The 17,775-nt window shown below is 54.1% G+C and overlaps 9 protein-coding genes across 9 annotated transcripts; 4 read left to right on the forward strand and 5 right to left on the reverse strand.

Annotated features, from left to right (window-relative positions):
* Positions 1–873: 873 nt before the first annotated feature.
* PG986_001946 (uncharacterized protein) lies at positions 874–1,986 on the reverse strand (the record flags this gene model as incomplete). The annotated part of the gene is made up of 2 exons (XM_066838168.1): positions 874–1,360; positions 1,427–1,986. The coding sequence occupies 2 exons, from the start codon at positions 1,984–1,986 to the stop codon at positions 874–876; spliced, it is 1,047 nt and encodes a 348-aa protein (XP_066707061.1).
* A 660-nt stretch (positions 1,987–2,646) lies between these two features.
* PG986_001947 (uncharacterized protein) lies at positions 2,647–4,006 on the reverse strand (the record flags this gene model as incomplete). The annotated part of the gene is made up of 2 exons (XM_066838169.1): positions 2,647–3,719; positions 3,907–4,006. 2 exons carry the CDS (start codon positions 4,004–4,006, stop codon positions 2,647–2,649), a joined length of 1,173 nt encoding a protein of 390 aa, XP_066707062.1.
* Positions 4,007–4,829: 823 nt separating this feature from the next.
* On the reverse strand, positions 4,830–6,019 carry PG986_001948 (zinc-containing alcohol dehydrogenase; the record flags this gene model as incomplete). The annotated part of the gene is made up of 3 exons (XM_066838170.1): positions 4,830–5,477; positions 5,543–5,797; positions 5,855–6,019. 3 exons carry the CDS (start codon positions 6,017–6,019, stop codon positions 4,830–4,832), a joined length of 1,068 nt encoding a protein of 355 aa, XP_066707063.1.
* Positions 6,020–8,127: 2,108 nt separating this feature from the next.
* Positions 8,128–8,762, reverse strand: PG986_001949 (uncharacterized protein; the record flags this gene model as incomplete). Its single annotated transcript, XM_066838171.1, has 2 exons — positions 8,128–8,405; positions 8,477–8,762. 2 exons carry the CDS (start codon positions 8,760–8,762, stop codon positions 8,128–8,130), a joined length of 564 nt encoding a protein of 187 aa, XP_066707064.1.
* A 1,164-nt stretch (positions 8,763–9,926) lies between these two features.
* PG986_001950 (uncharacterized protein) lies at positions 9,927–10,223 on the forward strand (the record flags this gene model as incomplete). Its single annotated transcript, XM_066838172.1, has 2 exons — positions 9,927–10,064; positions 10,113–10,223. 2 exons carry the CDS (start codon positions 9,927–9,929, stop codon positions 10,221–10,223), a joined length of 249 nt encoding a protein of 82 aa, XP_066707065.1.
* A 427-nt stretch (positions 10,224–10,650) lies between these two features.
* Positions 10,651–12,481, forward strand: PG986_001951 (uncharacterized protein; the record flags this gene model as incomplete). The annotated part of the gene is made up of 2 exons (XM_066838173.1): positions 10,651–11,038; positions 11,130–12,481. The coding sequence occupies 2 exons, from the start codon at positions 10,651–10,653 to the stop codon at positions 12,479–12,481; spliced, it is 1,740 nt and encodes a 579-aa protein (XP_066707066.1).
* Positions 12,482–12,689: 208 nt separating this feature from the next.
* PG986_001952 (Short-chain dehydrogenase/reductase SDR) lies at positions 12,690–13,136 on the forward strand (the record flags this gene model as incomplete). Its single annotated transcript, XM_066838174.1, has 1 exon — positions 12,690–13,136. The coding sequence occupies one exon, from the start codon at positions 12,690–12,692 to the stop codon at positions 13,134–13,136; it is 447 nt and encodes a 148-aa protein (XP_066707067.1).
* A 780-nt stretch (positions 13,137–13,916) lies between these two features.
* PG986_001953 (uncharacterized protein) lies at positions 13,917–14,808 on the reverse strand (the record flags this gene model as incomplete). The annotated part of the gene is made up of 2 exons (XM_066838175.1): positions 13,917–14,675; positions 14,761–14,808. 2 exons carry the CDS (start codon positions 14,806–14,808, stop codon positions 13,917–13,919), a joined length of 807 nt encoding a protein of 268 aa, XP_066707068.1.
* A 1,217-nt stretch (positions 14,809–16,025) lies between these two features.
* On the forward strand, positions 16,026–17,729 carry PG986_001954 (uncharacterized protein; the record flags this gene model as incomplete). The annotated part of the gene is made up of 1 exon (XM_066838176.1): positions 16,026–17,729. One exon carries the CDS (start codon positions 16,026–16,028, stop codon positions 17,727–17,729), a length of 1,704 nt encoding a protein of 567 aa, XP_066707069.1.
* Between the last annotated feature and the right edge of the window lie 46 nt (positions 17,730–17,775).

A 17,775-nucleotide genomic window follows, 5' to 3' on the forward strand; every position in this document is an offset into this window, starting at 1 on the left:
ACAATTTTGACTTTGGCAGGATGAGAAGAGCAGAGGGCCAGAAGCCGCAAGTAATTAACCTACCTCAATATACAGTGCGGCTAGCCCTGGAGTAATGCATGTAAGCAATCCCGGAATGAGCAAACGTGCTAATGCAGACTCGCTAGGTCGTGCACTTACATAGGACCTGCAGATTTCTCAATCTCCCTCTACGAACTACTTCAGACCTGACTCTCCAAAAGAACAGAAATACCCGCCCGGCCGCCCCTTGAGTGGATGGCCCATTCCAAGACACGGACAGCTTTCCGGATTGTCAGACTTCTTGGCGAAGCATGCCTAACCTTGACTCGGACTAGAAAAAAGCGCACAGCAGTGACAGCACAGCACAGGCTCAGCAAAAATCGGAGCTTGAGTTAAAGGAAGCGAACGGCATGCTAGAGCCACTCCCCGAACCTTCCATCTATAGTTGAGATGGGCATATACCTACAGAACTTTGGACGGACGGACAGGAACAGAACGAGTTTGATCCAACCGCATCAAAGAGGCTGGTTGGTGAAATCTGAATGCCGATGTGGTTGGCATCCAGTAAAACGCTTACATGTCATTCAGGAACAAGTAGGTCGGAACACGTCAGTGGGTTCATGTGTTTTACATTATTATAGACACCATACAAAAGTCCCCATCGCAACTAGTATAACTTGTCGAGAGCGGAGTCGCAACTATTTAGGTTAACTCATCAAGAGCGGAGTTGCTTGCTATTCTTTAAATAGTCTTGGTCGCTCCTAATTTGAGCATCAACCACTGGCTTTTCTTTTCCTAACCGTGGATTTGTCTCTCCTGCCAACGGTGCCATCGAGATCCACCCCCTGGCATTCGTACTCCTGAATCAGGTCTCTACTTTCGTCGGTTCTGCTGCATCATCAAGATCTGCACCATTCTGATGAAGATGTTGAGGAAGTCCAGCTCAAGCGAGATGCTCTCGTTGACGGGGTCCTTCTTGATGATTCCACGCTCCGCCATGCGGGCGTGGTGGAGGACCTTCTGGACGTCGTAGAGCGTGAAACCACCGAAGACGGCAAGCCCACCGTACAGCCAGATGTTCTCGGTGAGAGCCAGGGTCCGGGCAGCCGTGGCGGGAATCACGAGCGGGGCAAGGCCAGAGACGGCGACAATGGCAGCACCAGCCAGCAGAGGGCCACCAATGTACATGTACTTCTCCTGCTTGGCGGTAGCGCCAACAAACGAGATGGAGCCCATCATGGCGAGGGTGTATAGGCCGGCGCGAGCAATCAGGACAGGCGGGGCGAAGGCAAGCAGAGGGGCGACAAAGGCTGCCTGGGTGGCATTGAAAGCAGTCCAAAGAGCGTACTTGGGCACGTAGCTAAAGAATGTAGTGTTAGTAGCTGGCTGAAGAGGAGACAAGCGTCAGGCAACGAGGGAAGCTTACTTGTCAGGATCAATCATGCGGGTGCCGATCATGGTACCGAAGCTGAGAGCCAGACCACCGATCGCCACAGCCCAGGGGTTCGTCACCATCAAGCGGTAGGCGAAACCGGACATGACCATCTGTCGAGCAGTCAAACCGATGATACCAATACCAAGACCGGTGTGCAGGAAGGTCGAGTTGAGGTATTCGCGCTCGAAAGGAGGCATGCCGCCATCCTCACGGGTCTCCCGGTTGAATACAGCATTGATGGCGACCAGAGTACCACCGAAGATAGCTCCTCCGGTAAGCAGGCGACGCATCATGGAGCCCGAGTCGGCCGCCGGCGCACTGGACTGGTACTGGTAGGAACGGGACTGCTGAGAGAAGGCATTGCGGGAGGTGGCTCGGAGAACAGACGTCGCAGTGAGCGTCCGCGATGTGAAGAATGTCTGAGAGGGCTTGCCCGATGCGCGATGGAACGAGCGGATGGGCGCATTGGTTCGCAGGGCCGTCTTGGTGAGCTGCGGCAGCTTCGTCGCCAGGCGGGCAGGGCCTTGGCGGACCGCAATGGTGAACGACATTGTTGGTTGATGTTGTTCGGGTATCTCTGGGTGCAAACCAATGGAATTGAAAAAGAAGAAAGAGGTTCCAAGACCCGTGGATGGGGTTGAAGGATTGGTGGTGGTTGTTTGTTAAATCCGCAACGACCGGATGGCGAAAATCACAATGACGATACTGGACCCAGAGGAGCTAGGGAGGGTCAAGAGTCATCGATTGGTGCTCACTTGATAATTAGGAAGCTGGTGGAACATTCTTCCGCCAACTGCTGCCCGCTTTTGGTCAAGTCGGGCGTCGGGTCGGTCGTTCGGAGGTAAGGTGTTGGTGGTGGGGAAGCTCCAGTTAGAACCGCCTGTAGCTACAGCGCTGACTGACCAGTAGCACAACTTGAGTGCCTGACATTCCACCGAAACATGTAATGATTCACGGGGTTAGAACAACACTGCTGCTGCTGTTCTATGCGCTCGAATGGCTTTGAAATTTCATGTCTTTCTAACTATTCAAATTTCAATGGAGCTGTTGAGCCCCAACATGACATCAACCATACTTCTAAGGAACACCACTCGTAGAGCCATATCCAACGTTTGCCTCGGCGCAGGTGAAGACAACGCCCGCATGACAAACCAAGACACAATATAGGCAAATAGAGGTAGGCACTAATATCCAGGAACTGAGATAACCCATCAAACCGCAGTGGCCGCCGCCACCTTCTGATCCCCCAGCTGCTGCCGCGGTCCCACCGGGAAGTGACTAGCCGCAATGTTGCACTGCCGAAACAGCCGGACCTCGTCCTCCGCAAACGCGCCGACCACCGAGTGCAGCACGCCGCGGTTGTGGAACAGCACGAGGTCGCCCTCGCGCCAGTCGTGGGCGTAGACGCGCCGGGGCGCGATCCCGGGCCTCTGCAGGCGATGGACAGTCTCGCGCACGCGCTCGAGGTCGTCGATGACGGTGCCGTCGCCGAGGTGCAGCGCCAGCACCGCCGAGGGGTGCACCTGCAGCGCCAGGCGGCCCGTGACCGGGTTGCGCCAGCACATGGGCAGGATCTGGACTGCCTTTGGGTCGGGGGGTGACGGTAGGTCCTCGATACCGAGCTCGCGACCCTCTGATACGAGGCCTAGTCCATCGGATCGCGACCGTGCCGACGACATCCACACGTACGGGTGCGGCGCGTACTCGACCTTGGTGGTGCGGGCGAACTCCTTGTCGGCTTCGGACAGCGAGTCGTACATGGCTTCCCCGTTCACAAAGGCCGTGGTGCCAAGCGGGACGTCGAGTTCATCACCCGACCCGTCCTCGTAGCGACAAGTCTGTCGCCGCCCACCTCCAGGGACCTTCACGGCCAGCAAGGTGGTGACGACGGGCGGAGCCAGGTCGGCACCGTAGAGCGCGGCGTCGATGTGCCACCGGTAGAAGCGTGTGAAGTCGTGGTCCTCGTGATCGGGCACAGCAGTCGCGTGGAAGGTGCGGTGGTGCGGGTGCTTCAGCCGCAAGTCGCGCAGCCCCTCATACTCGTCCACGCGCCCGTGGCCAATGACCTGGACCTGGGGCTGATGGGGGATCGTCCGCAAGTCTGGGTGCAGGATGCTGCGCTTGTTGCCCGTAGCGGTGTCGCCATGGCCGTACTTGGACGCGGCCGCGGGGTCGAAGCGGTGCGTGAGCTCGTACTGCGCCTTGGGCGTCACGTGGCTCTGATTCTTGAACACCAGAACCTGGTGTGTGAAAAGGGCTTCACGGATGGCCGCAAAGTCCGCATCTGCAGTGGTGACGGATTGTCAGTGTTTCCATTTCCTGATTTATGAACGGGAGCGGAAATGGGGTTGCTTACCGAGGAGGTTACCGATTGGTTACGGGTATTCTCCCTTTTAGTCACAGTATCATCATTCCATAGCCATGTATCGCAGTGAAAAATCAACATTATCGTTTTCTCATTTAACTCTTACCAGTGAGGTGTTCAATGTCGACATTGGAAACCGAAGCTCCGAAGTCGATTCCCGACGACTCGGGGAAGACCAGCGGTTCCACACGGATGTTCGATGACATAGTCATAAGATGACCGGTATAATAACTCCGAGTGCAGGAATGTTGTCTCCGGGTTTCTCTGCTCGCGCGCTTTTGGCCTGTGTCTAGATTTGAACTCGTACGATTGAATGAAAACCAAGTACTGAGACTACTACTGGCTGAGCTTACCACGAGGGGTTTCGTGTCAGTCTTTATGCTGCCAGCAGTTTGCTCCGGTACTACCGCAAAGCGCCGTTTCAACCTTAGCAGCCCCCTCGGAAATGGCCGATGGTATCCGCCTTTGATGTTGATCGAGATAAGGACAATCTCGAGTCAAAGGGATTACTCCATAGGATTCAGTCATAGCATGACGCATAGTTACGGGGAGGTGCAAGCTACCAGGCTACCAGGTGCCTATACTCTGTCATCCGTTGGCCCGGTGCACGTCGTTTTTTGGCGAAAGCCTACTTCTGTGTCACTTACTAAAAGCGCCCGGACTGCGCTCCGCCATGGTTGAACTTGATTATCAGTGCCACGGTTTGCAACGGCCTGTTTTCATAAGCACTGTTTTAATGTACTACTTGGTACCGCCCTTTCTGGAGCAAAGACACTTGCAGATGCACAACATGAATGACCAGTCGGAAACCCTTTGAGTTAGGTGCATAAAGTCTACTGGAGAAAATCTCCGCAAGCCGGAACGCTGCCAGTGCCGCGTTCCACTTAATACGAGCCGAGAGCGCTGCGCATACGAAGATCGCAACGCCGGACGAACGGGGAGTATTGAAGATGGGTGGTATCAAATGTATTATTCTTTCTTCATAAATTCATAGGTTATACATGACTCGCTCGCTGATGACTATAATCCTTAAATGTTGATGGCGATCTTGCCGAAGTGCTTCTGGGCCCACATGTAGTCATAAGCCTCGCGTGCCTGCTCGAAGGAGAACTGCTGCTTGTCCACGACGGGGTGGATGTCGTTAGCCTCGATGGCGGCAACCATCTCCTCCATCTGGTTCTTGGAGCCGACGAAGACACCACGAGCGGTGCAGATGTTGCTGAGGACCTCAAGGAGGGTAGCCTTGGGCTGGGCACCGCTGAGGAAGCCGATGATGCTGATGATACCCTCCATCTTGATGGCAGCCAAGGAGTTCTCCATGGTGTTGGCACCGCCGACCTCGATAATGTGGTCAACACCCTGGCTGTTGGTGGTCAGGCTCTTGGCGGTCTTGCCCCAGTTGGTGTCCTCGTTGTAGTTGATGACGTGGTCGGCACCGAGCTTCTTGAGCACCTCACCCTTCTCCTTGGAGGAGGTGGTGGCAATCACTGTGGCGCCAGCGGCCTTGGCGAATTGCAGAGCGAAGATGCTCACACCACCAGTGCCCTGAGTAAGGACATACTGGCCAGGCTTCAGGGGCTTGAGGCCGTACAAGGCGTTCCAGGCAGTCAGAGCCGCACAGGTGAGTGTGGAGCCCTCAGCGTGGTTCAGGTTCTTAGGAGCGCGAACCAGGCCGGTCTGTTTTCATGACAGTCAGCCAGCCGTTCGATATTGCAAATACATGGGGTGGGCTAGTCTCTTACCTCGGCGAAAGTTGCGTATTGACGAAGGGTTCCGTCCAGGGCACCACCGAGACCGGTGGCCGCGGCGGCAGGGGTGATCTCGCCGTACTGGTGGCCCTGGTTGAACAGAGTGAGGACCTTGTCGCCCTGCTTGAACTGCGTGACCTTGGAGCCGACTTCCACGACCTCGCCAGATCCGTCTGAGCAAGCGACAACAGGGGTCTTGAATGGGAAAGGGTACATTCCCTGGTAAGTAGCAAGTCGTGGTGTGTTAGTCTAAACATTGTTTCTGCCAATAGTTCGTGGGAAGCCGGTTCTGAATAGCAAGCGTACCTTAGGGATGGCCAGATCACGGTAGTTGAGAGAGGCAGCATGAAGCTTCACGAGGACCTCGCTCTCTCCACACTTGGGCACTTCGGCATCGACAAGCTCGAGACCATCCAGGTCCTTGTCCTTGGCCGCGATGATCCACTGCTTCTGGGTTGAGGGGGTAGCCATTGTGTCGGTTGTGATGATGTTGCGTCTTGTAACGTAGATAGATAGATGGTAGTTTGTATGAGATGAACAGTCAAACGAGTTGGGATGGAGCGAACAGAAAGAAGGGGATGGCTAGCCTTCTTTTATCTTGCATCGAAACGGTACCTTGGCGAGGGGTCCAGCGGAAGAATGGGTATAAACCCCGAAGTTTGTCGTCCCACGTGCATTGCTAAGCCGAGACTTTTTCCCACGAGCTCCAAGTTTTGCCAGACGTTGCAAATTCGATCCGCTTTCTACTGGAACCGGGTCGAGTAGTACGTGAAGTGTCAACAGCAGTAATAGTAACCTGGTGTGGTTGCACAGCCGTCCAGTCAGAAGCGACAGAAGAGCGGAAGGCCGAGCGGGATATTGTCGACTAGTCCCGCTTCTTCTTCCCTTATTTCATTGCCACCCTATAGTATTGCTGGTAGCATGGCTCGGCGTTGCCAGGTCGAACGACCCCGTTCATGCCGTCATGGACTTGCGGCTCCATCCTAGTCGCACTGCGACCCACTGGGAGAATTAGGGAGGGAGGCTTTGTCCTGCTAGCGAGCCAGTAGTCTTGCTGCTATCGCGGCGGCAGTTAATGGGTCACTCGGCAGTCGACAGGTAACTGTGGGGATGATCTGTCCTTATCGGTCACATTCCATCCGTTTCCCTGAATTGAGGCGGCAGATCTCAAGGCCGCCTAGTAGGTCCGTACTAGGTAGGCCACCTCTGCTCGACACCAGTTGCTGTGAAGTTCGTCATTGTATTACGAGAAAGCGGAGGCTCCTGTGCAACGCATCCTGGAGAAGCATCAGATCCGAGTCATTGCAGCCATCATAGGGCTGAATTGATATGTAGAAGGACATCAAGTTCCCATAATGTCACATGAAGATAGGCACACAGGCCTGAGCTGGCCTGGAGATGGGTTGCAGTAACACGTCAGACGTGAAGCAGACGGGAAGCGGAGAGGGTGGAGGGGTAACGCACCACGGAGCCGCTAACAACTTTTTTCTCTCACCTATCGGCGTTAGGTCTTACCCAATGTGGACTGGGTCGGTGACTGCCTCATTACTCAGCTCGCGGAAATAAGCCTCACCTTGCGTCGCTGGCCGTTTTCCCCGGGGGGCAGACTTTCACCCGGTCCTACGTGTAGTATAGCATGTACGTAAGCAACAAGCGGTCAAATGAGGACTGCATTATGGGGCAGCAGCTAGCTTTTAGTAGACCCTGTTCCTGGGCTATTCAATCTAGATTGTTTCTGAGTTCTGACAAGCGGCGGACTGCCCGAATTTTTCAATCGTCTTGGCTCGCCCACTCAGCCGATTTGTTGCTGCCGGGAATAAATTTGCCCTGTATAGCCCTCAAAAGCCAACGTCGGAGCTAAAGGGGACTTCAATGGCCATACTAAACAATGTCTAGCCGAGCATGACTTAGAAACTGTACGCTTGCTTGGGGTATGATGACTTCTCCTTTCGATTACCTAATTCACTTGAGGATATTCTGCTCCCTGCAAGTTTAGTGCATCTGTTGGGCTGGTCTGGTATCAATCGGAATGAAAAGAAAGATAATCAAGTGCACCAGCCAGTCTTTTGGACCAAACCTAATCGCATTCTGCCAGTCATAAAGCCCTTCTGACATTAGATGAAACAGATACAGCACACTTCGCTAGTTCAATGAACAGCTTCCCCCCTCAACTCGGTATCACCGAGATTTCCTCCCTGCCTGAACCCATATACCGGTTTATCCAGACAGGACTAGTATGGGACACAACACTAGCTTGTGGGAAACCCCTGGCAGACTTATACATATACTTTGCCATGATTATGTCTTTTTCCTCAGCCTTGGGCTGTGATCTGCTCCCAGTCACTTTCACGACATGTTCGGGGGCGCTAAAAATGTTGGAGATCAAAAAATATGTACGGTGTTATAAGAGTGAAGACCCAAAAGAGGTCAACTCGGAAAAAGAAGAAGATAGAATACAGTCCAAGCAATCCCAGTAACCGCAGCAGCTCTTACCGCGAGCCAAGTCTAAACCAACCCGCCGAGCCTTCCTTCTCCCAACTCCTTAGAGATGCAGATGATGGGTAGGGTGATGAAGGCACTTAGATGCCGAGGATGGAGTCGGGGATCTCCTTGGCCTTCTCCCACATCTTCTTGACGTCGAACTTGTCGCAGGCGTCGCCCTTGGCCAGATGCTCCCTGACGTACTTCTCGTAGCTGCTCTCCGACTTGCCCTGCTTGAAGAGCATCTTGCCGACCTTGAGAAGGACCGCGCTGCCCGACTCGGCGGCGCGGATGCCGTTCACGCTGGTAAGGATCTTGGCGGCATCCTCGAAGGCATTGGTCCAGACGGCACAAGTGACCTGGCCGACAGCGGGGACTGTAGAGTTTCATGCGTTAGCGTAATCATCACAAGAAGAAGGGGACAGGGGGATTAAGGGGGCTACTCACGTGCGGAAACAAAGGTGTCGCCGGCCCAGTTGACGATGGGCAGGTCGCACTTGCAGTCGCCCTCGACGTAGTCGTGCTTCTTGGGGTCGGTCCATTCCTTGGTCTCGCGGCTGAAGCAGGTGACGCTGTGGGTCTTGCCGTCCTTGGCGATCTCCTTGAGCTTGCCGCACTTGGGCTCGCACAGCTCCATGAACTGGTTTCTCTCCACGTTCCGCTCCTTGTAGATGCGGCATTTCCCCTGCTCCTTCATCCATTTCGACTCCATGTCGTAGGCCTGCTGCGGCATGTTCTCCCCCCGAGCCACGAGGCTGGTGAAGGTGCCATCATCACGGGCGATGTTGGCGCCCGAGACGGAGCTCGTGGCAGCGAGGAGGAGGGGTGGCAACGGAGAACTTCATTGTGAATAAGGGGGTTTGGGTGATGTGTGGATGAGTGGGAAGCAGATAGTTGGAATCTTGAGGAGGTCTGGGAAGATCTGTTGGATGATGCTGTTGATGATGAGCAAAAGAAAACGACTTAGAGCAGGTCGTCCTTGGCCTTTAAATAGATCGGATCATTCGTTATTCTTTTGCGTAGCTGGCTGTCTTCCCCTGGCTAATCTCATCGTCTTACTCTGCCCTCCACGCGTTCTGTTGATGATCCTCTATTCAGCATCATGAACAGAAGCTTTTGTGGTCCAAGGTGCATCGAGCTTCAGCAAGTGGCTATGTTTACTCTTGCACAGGAGAGTAAGATGCCGTCAGCAAACTCTTGAATTGACCCTCATTGAAGCCAGGCTGAAAAGACATAGGCGTGATGTCCAGAAATAAGAACTGGGGCCGAATCTGGGGCTGTTACACGATCGTAGTAAGCCGCCCAGCCGCCCGCTCAAACGAAACACCAAGCCAATCACATTGCCATGCTCTACCCAGACCCATGACGGCAATCCATTATCCTTGGGGCCATGATATATAAATAACTATGCTGCAGCCTTGCAGTTGGACCCTGCCTATTACTGTAACATCTAAATCAAACCTGGCGCGGCCAGCGACACTGCCGATCAGATCCTCCTGTCTGTAGATTATTTTAAAAAAAGACGTCGATTGAAAGATGCGCCAGGATTCACCTGCAAGATGACTGTATCTATTGATTGCACTGCGTCTTGACCGCCTTGCCGCCAGCCAGTTGCTCCAAAGTGGGATATTCCCATGCGCGAGTTGGAAGAGCGTCGAGGGGGCCTTTTCAGTAGTAAGATAAGACCAGCGTCACAAGTGTCTTCACGAAATGTGAATCGGGTTTCAGTTGCCCTGCGACGGATAAGCAAACAAGGCGCGCATCGTCCTCTCCCCTTACAAGTATTCTTCAGCAAAGTCTGTCCCTGCCCTACTTAGAGGAATGTGCGACCTTCAGAATACCACCCAGGCGTTTCTAAGCTCACGCGTAGAGCGAATAACATACCGCAAAACACGCCATGCCGGAGCTTGCCACAGCACCGTGGGATCTGGGCGTCAGCGATGCCGACGTTGAGAAGCCCAAAGCCGGCTTCGAGCCGGTCTCCTGGGATGGTAAATGGCGTGTCTCCGTCACGGATCCGAGCCAGAGCGGTAATGTAAAGTACCCTGCTACCAGATAGGCGCGCCAATGGAGGAATGTTTAGCGGATGCTGAGGCCCCGCATTCATCCCATTGAGGAGGGCGGAGCCAAGCAGTTGGGAGCTATGCTCCAACGACTCGGGCCTGATGCGCATGGTGCCCTGCAATGGATTTAAGGTGCCAGTGCCAAACTTACAGTGTATGCCAGTATATTCGACGTTGATTTTTATCGTGACTTGCATCGATATCCGTCAATCAATAGAGATGAGTTGGTTGTGGCCCGTCTCTTGAAGCAGAAAAAGCAAGCACCTTCACAGACCGGATACCCGCATATACGAGAGTACCTACACACCAGCCAGCATGCAATCCGCGACGTGTCGGACATCGGCTCAAGGCAAAGGGGCCAGATTGGCGGTCCCCTGCGCTGCTCAGAGGAACGCCATTCATTTGCTTATCGCGCTATTGAACCTCGAACAAGTCGACTCCGGTTCAACCCTCGATTTTTGGTAGATCGCAACACACGCGCTGGTAGTTGAATGTCGCGTTCTGGCGTAGGCCTTTCTTTTTCTTCTTGTTCTCCTCAATCGATGCGCGTTTGCCAACATGGGTTGGTCCTACTCGTTCGCTGAAATAAGCGATGCTGAGAAGCACGCCCGGCGTCTCGCACTGGATAGCTACGGCCTCTACGCCCAGCTTTCAACTTTGTTGCCAATTGCTGTCGCCCTGGTCGTGAGGCTCGCTGTCTGGTTCTCTAGGAGAGAGACCACCCAGAAAATCGCGTACGATGCGGTGCCGACGTCGCCCGGAGCCAAATACATCAGACAGAGCACTACCACCGGGTCTGTGGGTCGAGTATTCCGCCGCATCTCCTGGTATCTCGGGGACGACATCTATATCGCCGGCAAGAATTGGGGTCGGCGAGACCAGTTCATATTTGGCGGTCTTTGGACAGTCTGGCTTGTGTTCTTATGTTTCATTGGCACTGGCAATGGTGCGTAGGAGAGTCGGTGATTGAGTCTCAACTCCACCGTGTCTCATCCTTTCCATTACCCTACGAATGAGAGAACTAATGACCCCGACAGACTACAACCACCTAACTAAGAGGTTTGCCGCCATTGGGTGCTCCCAGTTCCCCGTTCAGTACCTGCTGTCCTTGAAGTACTTGAATCCTGTCGCCTATGCTTTCCGTTCCTCTCATGAGGAAATCAATCGGTGGCACCGAACGCTGGGCCGCATCGTGTACTTCCTTCTCGCCGCGCATGCGGTACTTTACTCCAACAAATTTGTTCAGATGGGAATTGTGCTGAAGATGAGCACCAATACAACTGTGATACTGGGTTTGGTCGGCATTATCAGCATGACGCTCCTAAACACAACGGCATTGGCTGCGGTGCGCGATTACTCATACCGGGTGTTCTTTGCTACCCATCTTACAGTTGCAATGACTCTGCCGATTGTCATCTTCTTCCACGTGCACCACGCCAGGCTGTACATGGTCGAGTCCTTGGTGGTGATAGTGGTTGACATTGGCGTTCGCAAGTTCTACACCGTCACGGCGCAAGCTGCACTGCAGTCGATCCCGGGCACGGATCTCGTCAAAATCACCGCCACGGTGTCGCCCGAGATGGCCGCGCAGTTCAAGGATAGCCCTGGTGCGCATGCCTATGTAAATGTCCCCCCATCATCGCGCCCGAGCGCCAACCCAGTCTCCCCTTCGAACCTGGTATTTGAGTCTATTTACAGTCCATTCACCGTTGCTGGAGTTAGCGAAGACTCGTGGGAGCTCACACTCGTTGCGCGTCAGCTCCGGGGACCCATGACACAGAACTTTGCCAGACTCACCGGTATGGGCAGGGCAAACACGAGATTCTCGTTGGGCATCGAAGGGCCGTATGGTGCTGCGAGGTATTTCCCCCAATTCATTGGCGTAAAGTTCGATCGGGTGTTGCTCTTTGCGGGAGGCGTTGGCGCGACCTTTACGTTACCCATCTACCATTACCTCAGTCGCGAGCATCCCTTAACCCGCACCGAGATGATATGGGCAGTCCGGCAGCCGGGTGAGGCCACTTGGCCAACCTCAGAGCTTGAGAAGAGCATTCTTGACGACGACCATGTTCATCTGTACCTGACCGGTAACGACTTCGGGCCGGATGGCAATGGTCATGGAGACAGCTCAAGCGGTGCCGACGAGGAGATCGAACTGGATCAGATGCATGCGGATCACAGACGTGCTAAGCACGCAGCTGTTAGCAACCATAGACGGCCTGATCTGAAGAAGATTGTCGATGATGCATTCAGACAAGGTGTGGAAGACCGGGTGGCGGTCTTGGTATGCGGGCCAGATGCCATGGCTCGTGAACTGCGGGAATACGTGGGCGTGTGGGCGAAAAAGGGGAGATACGTCTGGTGGCATAACGAAGGGTTTACTTGGTGATGCTAGACAGTGTTTCTCATAGACCACCTACAAGGTTACAGTATTGATAACAGAAGAACAATATGTGACTATTAGATTATTGTCTGTCTTGATTTCCTACACTTGCTCTCATACTCCTCAGGTTCCTCCAAAGACGCATTTACATCCACCGAACGACTGCAACACGAGATCGACTACCCTATTGAATAATACTAAGGTTACCATCACCATGTCTATGTGGCAGATCATCAAAGAACAATGGAAAACCCTGCCCCTCCCCGTCTCGCCCGAGCTCTGGCGCCTCGAGCTGGCGCCGTACGATTCGGTCCAGGCCTTCGCGAAGCGCGCGGCCGACGAACTTGGCCGGCTCGACGCGCTCGTCGCGAACGCGGTAGTCTACCTGGACCAGTGGACGACGGTGACGACGGGTGTGGGTCAGACGAAAAGGGAGGAGGAGACCTCGGTCGTCATCAATGCCGCCTTGCTAACCCTGCTCGGGCTGTTGCTGCTGCCCATGCTCGCGGGCACGGCGAAGCGGTTCCCCGGGAGCAAGCCGCGCTTGGCCTTCGCGATTAGTGTGCTGGCATTCTCGGCCTGCGATGATTTGGCCAGTATCAGCGACGATTTGTTTGACGGGTTGAATGGCCAAGAGAAGGCGAACATGCGGAATTGGTAGGTGAACAGGCGCCGATATATCTACACTTCCCTTGTACCCACTTGCTACTGTGTGTCGCGTACTTGTCGGGGTGCGAGATCAAGGAGTAAGTACTTCTTCGCGCTGCCCGATCCTACGTACCTGAGTAGAACAAATATGCTAACTATATGGTGCACTTGTGAAGGGATTGGATCCCAGGTTGGATCAAGAATTAGGATGGGAAACGCACAGAGGATCAGATATGGAAGGAGCTGGTTGCGTGGCTTGAGGAGATTCATCCAGAATGTATTGCAAAGTTCTCCTCAAGTTGGGACTATCGGCCACTCTAGGCGGTCGTCTCAACGATCCATTACTTATTCATGGTATTGTTTCATATCTGGCGCTCCATTTCTGGGTGCCCCCTCTCTAGACAGGTCCATAGTCATCAATTACCGAAATGCTCTGGGTGCCTTATGCCTGGAGGATATTTACCTGTTATTGCTTTCTTAACTATACTCACATGGGAGTGGCATGCATGCTGGTGCCGTACCAGCTGGCTTGAGCGATGATGGGTAACGGTCGTAAGAGACGAGGCGTGTATGCATCTTGTTTGTGCATTGTCACTGGGCATACAATATCTTGCGTGGTATTCTTCAAGTTCGTTCTAGATTGAGCTTCGGATTGCTTCCAGAGAGAAAAAACAAACCAAACGTTTGGAACAGTTTGCTTTGCCAATCCTTGACTCCCAGGATAGCCCTATTCCCTCGACAGGCAACATGCAGTCAGAACAGAACGCCCACAGAAGTTGTTGGAGAACCCCTATTAGCTGCAAGAACCACCTGGTGTGCAACTAGCTGCAGCCTCAGCCCCAGCGGCCGCTGACGATGAAGCCTGTTCGTCCGACCCTCCTTCCCCTACTTCCTTGACCTTGACAAAGGCTTCCATGAGGGCCTGCTCATCCTGCGCCCCGTCAATGACGTGCTTCCCTTGTACGACGAAACGGGGAACCCCCTTCATCTGCCCTTCCTCCCTTGCCCACCGCGCCTCCTCGTCCGCCTCATCGCCTCCCTTGCCGCTCTCCAGCCAAGCCAACAGTTCCTCGCGTCGGCCAAGTCCGGCCTTCTCCCCCAGCTCTGCCAACATGCTGCGACTCGTGATGTCAGCATCACCCTCAAAGAAGTCCCGAAAGAGCTGCATGACCACTCGATCCTGTACCCCCGTTTCTTCGTGCGTGTCTCCTGTCTTCCCCTCTTTCTCCCTACGTCCCGCAAGCGTGATCAGCCTATGCGCGTCGCGCGTGCTGCCGATCTTGCCCCCGAAGCTGAACTCAATGCCGTGCTGGCGCCCCTTGGCCGCGAGCTGCTCTCGTAGGTACCGGCCCCTCGCCTCGTCTTCGCCGTCGCCCCGGCCGAACTTTTGCGCGTGCCGCTCCGTCCAGGGGACGCCCGGCACGTCGGCCGGCGCGTCCGGCTCCAAGTAATAAGCATGCCAGACTATGGTGAAGGTGTCGTGGCGGCCGCCCGGGTACACTTTCTGGTAGAGGGATATAGCTCTGTCCAGACGGATCTTGCCCATGTAGCACTATAGACACATTTCAGCATGTTTTCCTCGTCAACAGTGGTTCTTACTGCCTGCAACGTTTGTGAAATCTGGAAGCCTAACATACCCAAGGGCACACGGGATCCGAAGTAATGTCTATGGTGATGTTCGTCATTATGGGTCAACAGGTCGGCGCAGAGATCAATAATACTGGAAAATACTGTATTTCATTTTTCCCCCGTAGTCGCAACAGCGGTTGACATCGACTTATATGTTAAGAAAGTCTCCGAGGCCATTCCTCCGAACACCGCCGCTCGGGCAACCTCTGAGTTTTGGCATCCTTTACAAAGAAATAGGGGCAATGGATTTGATACTATCTAGGACCGAGCCGACCAATCTTTTATCCTTGGCAAAATTAGTATGTATTACGGGTTGAACATCCCGCAAGCATGTTAGGTGTCAATGAACTGCTCCATGAAGCAGTGCGAGCGAGAACGGGGTTTGTGGCCAGTGAAAGAACTGCACCTGCGGGAAAAGAGCAGACTCCAGCGCTGGGAAGCACTGGAAGATCCCAAGTTACAGGGGATTGGAGCGCTAAGTGGTAGCTATATCTAGCGCTGAACTGCCCTGAACTTCCAACATGGGCCTAGGGTTTAGCTGATCATTGACAGCTTGAAGTTGAGATTAATTGACAGATACAATAATTGAGATGCGAATCAAGCTGTGCAAGTACTCCAGGCCAAAGTACCTATACAGCCCAACTTGGACTCCCCAGGGCATCGGCTTTTTGATTAAATGTCGTGCACTCGATGCAGGGCTTTCTTCAACGAAAAATGGCAGATTGAAGGGTGGCACAGCATCGAACCAGAAACGTCCGTGCGCCGAATTACTCACGGGAGCTTGCTGTCGCGTCTGCCTGGATGACTGACATCCAAAGTAATGAACCAAGGAATCAGGCCGCCTTCTTGTGTTGCCACCCACGACCTCGAAACAAGACAATAACATAACTACTCGGTTCATCCGGCCGCGTGACACAGCGCCTCTGGCGTAAATCTCTTGCCTTTTTGGCATCGTCGCCTTCCTCATTCTGCCCAAACTGGAAGGCCACTTCTGCAACGCGCCGTGACCACTCTCATAGCCATTGACCGCTCACGTCGCCCATCACCCTGGAGCCTACATCCCTTTCAAAGACTGAAACGACATTCCAAGGTCTCACTGGGACCCAAGAAGCCTTCTTGCTCGGGGTTTCAACGGGATGCAATAGCGAGCCTCCCTTCGATGCTGTCCAGACCTGGTCACACTGCATTCGCATTCGCTGCGTCTCTAGCATACCTTCCTTCAACCAGTCGGTCTTGACCCTCTCCCGGCCGGATACCCCTTCCGCATTTTGCCATGACAGCAACGATTCTGAAGTGGGTGCCGCTGCCGGCCTTTGAAAATGGCATCCCCGCCTTGATCGTCTCACCCAATTTCGGCACCAACACATACAAACTGCATGTGTCCGATCTGGCCAATGTGTGGACCGAGTCCCTAGAACGAAAGGCTATTTTTGCCCGAAGCATCCAGGAGGATACCAGCATCGATCTCACAGAAGGCCCTGATCAGATGACCATCCTGCTCAACTACCTACAGGCTGCATTCGACACGTCAAGTCCGCAGCACCATCAGACCAAGCTCACCTTGGAGGCTGCCCCGAATGGAGGGCTTGTACTACTAATTACCTGTACTCTTCCAGGCGGCCTGAAACCCCTGAAATGGCCCGTCAATCTCGCCAAGCAGTCGCCCGCCTCACTCGCCTCGGAGCTTGTTCTCCCCCTAATCCAGTCACAGCATGCCCGGGCTCGTGAGGTTGATAATCTGATCGCTGCTCTTCACCAAAAGGATACCATCATCACCAAGCTGGTGGACAAACTTGAGGTTATGGGTACAGGGCTGGAGGATGTCTTCAACGCCCTGTCCGGGAAGCGCAAGGTATCACGAGTAGCAGCAGATACCAAGGTTGCCGGTCTTGCCCCATTTGAAGAGTCAGAATGGAGACTGGCCATGAGCCAAGGCACTCCGGCTCCTGTTGATGCCTCATCTCTGGTCCAAGAGGTTCTCGGAGGTTCCAAGGCTATCCATCTCAAAGATTCTGGAATTCGCGCATCTGATGACTTGAATGGCTGGTGGGAGCACATGGGGACAGGACCCGTGCCCACGCTCATCCAACAATCTACAGAAGCTGTAGAGGGCGGAGAGAAAGAAGAAGTACATCAGAAAGAGGACACTCCCACGGATGATGACGATGACTTCCAGGTTCAAGCCACACCACCCCATCTAGCATCCAAGCGGAGGCAACAGTATGGTGCAGTCGATGATGATGGTACTACCGAGGACGATGGATCTGATGCTGGTCCAAGCAGCCATCCTACGCTACTCAAGGAGGGAAAGCTACCCCCTCCGAGGCGAATAGGTACAATAGGCAGCAGAGGTGCCTCCCAGCAAGCTCGATCGTCTTCGGCGAACCAATCGTCGCCTAGCGTCACCGCAGTAGACAATGATAATACGGCATCGGAATCTGATGCCGAGCTGGTGAAACCCTCACCCAAGAAAGGACCAGCCAAGAAGATCGGGCTCATCGGAAAGAAGCGAGGACCAACCCCACAGCCTGTCAAGTCGCCCACCCCGACTCCGGCGCAACCGTCACCTCAAGACGACGATGCTACGGCTTCGGATGATGGGTCCAAAAAGGAGAAATCACCCCCACCTTCTTCACCGCCCAAGCCGGCCCCTTCTCAGCGCAAGAAGGGCGGTCTCGGAACGATTGGCGGTAGACCAAAGACAATTGCTAGGCATACCCGATCGCCTTCTTTAGAACAAGATAAGGGTGTCACGACAGCAAGCACAGCTAAACCCAAGGCTGGCCGACTGGGAGTGATTGGCAAGCGACGACCAGAAGAGCAAGCACAGCAGAGTAGTTCCAAACACGCAGGGCAAGAATTGTCCGAGGAAGCAGAAACGGAAGAGCAGGTAGCCGAGCGTAGGCGAGCTGAGCTGGCAAAGGAACTGGAGCGAAAAGCCGCGGCAGCACCCGCTAAGAAGAAGCGGAGGTTCTAAACATGGCCATGTAGACAGGAATTTCGCACCAGCTATACCTACCTCG

The sequence above is a fragment of the Apiospora aurea genome (assembly GCF_038362705.1).
Source record: "Apiospora aurea strain CBS 24483 chromosome Unknown utg000001l_segment0_segment0, whole genome shotgun sequence".
NCBI lineage: Eukaryota > Fungi > Ascomycota > Sordariomycetes > Amphisphaeriales > Apiosporaceae > Apiospora > Apiospora aurea.